Consider the following 1,856-nt stretch of genomic DNA (forward strand, 5'->3'; position numbering starts at 1 on the left):
TACAGGTGTAATGGGCTGAAAAACGACATTCCAAGCAGGGCCTTAATGCCCAATAGTGCGTGACTTGGTCTCGGTCCACTGATGCGGATGTACGTACCTTTTGTCTTGCAGGTAAAGTTTGAGCTTGTTGGCCAGCAGCGCCGTTTCCCAGCTCTCCGCCCCGTGCAAGCTATCATCCATGGTATCGTCGCCGGCAGCCAGGCGCGGCCGCTGGGTCAGTTCCCTGAGCATGTGCAGGAACAGCGCCCTGACGTTTAGCGTCTGCGACACGATGAGCAACGGGGAGCACTGAAAGTCAGCGCTCTTCACCCGTGGGTTCTCGCACACCATCCTCGCCAGCGTGGTCTTGCCGAGCCCACCGAACCCGACGACGGCGAGCACCCGGAGCCGCGCGTCGTCCTCCATCAGCCAGCCCACGAGCTCGTCCCTCGGCCCGTCGATGCCCACCAGCTGCGCCTCCTCGGTGAAGAGGGCGTGCAGCCGCGGGTCTAGGCGGCCGGAGACGCCGGAGCTGGACGCGTGGCTGCTGGCACGCCCGAGCGCCGTCTTTGGCGGCAGCACCCCGTACCTGGAACGCCGCTCGCCGGCGTCCCTGGCGCGAGTCTTCGGTTCTTGGAGCTGGGCCGCTATGCGCCGGTGACGGCGACCACCACCGCCTGATCCTAGCGTGGCGAGCAGACGGACAAAGCGGCGGAGGGACGCCATGACGGCGCCGCCGTCCCTGTCGAACGGCTGGCGGCCGCGGACGTAGTCGTCGATGCAGTCCTCGGCGTCGTAGGCGATCTCCCTCACCTGCTTCACCCAGACCCGGACCTGGTCGTCGTGGCCGTCGGACGATTCGGCCAGACTACGGAGGAAGGCGGTCATGCTCTCGAGCTCGTCCTTGATGTACTGGACCTCGCCGTGGAGGCGCTGCACCGGCCAGCTCTCCTGCGCGAGGAGGCCGCCGAGCTTGCACAGGAGGCCTCGCACGGCGCCCTCGGTCAAGCTGATGATTGCACCCTCCATTTTCCAAACTGCAGCTTCTACCTTCCAGCCAGTATATTTATAGCGCATTTAGCACTTGCTGTTTCTTTAAGGAAAGTAGCGCGTGATTTTCAAGGCAACGTAACCACGCTCTGAAAAAAATGTGCAATGTTACCAATCACTAGTAGAAGGCCCGTGCGTTGCCACGGGCTTTTAAATATTTTTACCGTGTGCATATATAAACATAATGCATATCAAGTTTTACGTGTAAACATAATTGAAATCCATATCACACAAAATATTCTTCGATACAAAATGTAATTCGATAATGTATACATAGAAAGACACGCGATGCACAAAATAAAGAAAATGGTACAGAAACATAGTACTCTTTATTGTGCACTATATTACACAAGGTAGATAGCACCCTACATGACTTTTATGCTTAAGACCAATCATCTCACAAAGCATTTTCATTGTTATTAACCATTAATTAAAGACAACAGATGGAGCATTTTGTTACCTTTAAACAAATATTCCAAGATGCTGCAACCAGAACCTTAATACATTATGGAATTTCCTAACAAATATTACATAGACCCAAATATACAGCACAACATCCAATAAAAAATCATTATAATACACACCATCTAACTTAAAAGTCTGGCATATGAAAATTTAGACCTCCGATAGAAAATGCTGAATTTCAGCAGGAAATATCAAGTACATGCTTCCCTGTCCGATGTATAAATATGTGTAATTCTCAATTGATGCACTTTTGAAATCTTCTAACTCACATAACACCATAATTACAGTGATTGTGCAACATATTTTTTAGAAAGCATGCATAAGCCTTTGAGTATAAACACAACTTTTGGTAGGGAGTCAAT

The 1,856-nt window shown here is 51.2% G+C and overlaps 1 protein-coding gene across 1 annotated transcript; it reads right to left on the reverse strand.

Annotated features, from left to right (window-relative positions):
- Positions 1–97: 97 nt before the first annotated feature.
- On the reverse strand, positions 98–1,008 carry LOC123177586 (disease resistance protein PIK6-NP-like; the record flags this gene model as incomplete). The annotated part of the gene is made up of 1 exon (XM_044591253.1): positions 98–1,008. A coding segment is annotated over exon 1 (911 nt), but the record flags the coding sequence as incomplete, so codon positions are not given.
- Positions 1,009–1,856: the final 848 nt, after the last annotated feature.

This window comes from Triticum aestivum, unplaced genomic scaffold (assembly GCF_018294505.1).
Source record: "Triticum aestivum cultivar Chinese Spring unplaced genomic scaffold, IWGSC CS RefSeq v2.1 scaffold76364, whole genome shotgun sequence".
In the NCBI taxonomy this organism is placed as follows: domain Eukaryota; kingdom Viridiplantae; phylum Streptophyta; class Magnoliopsida; order Poales; family Poaceae; genus Triticum; species Triticum aestivum.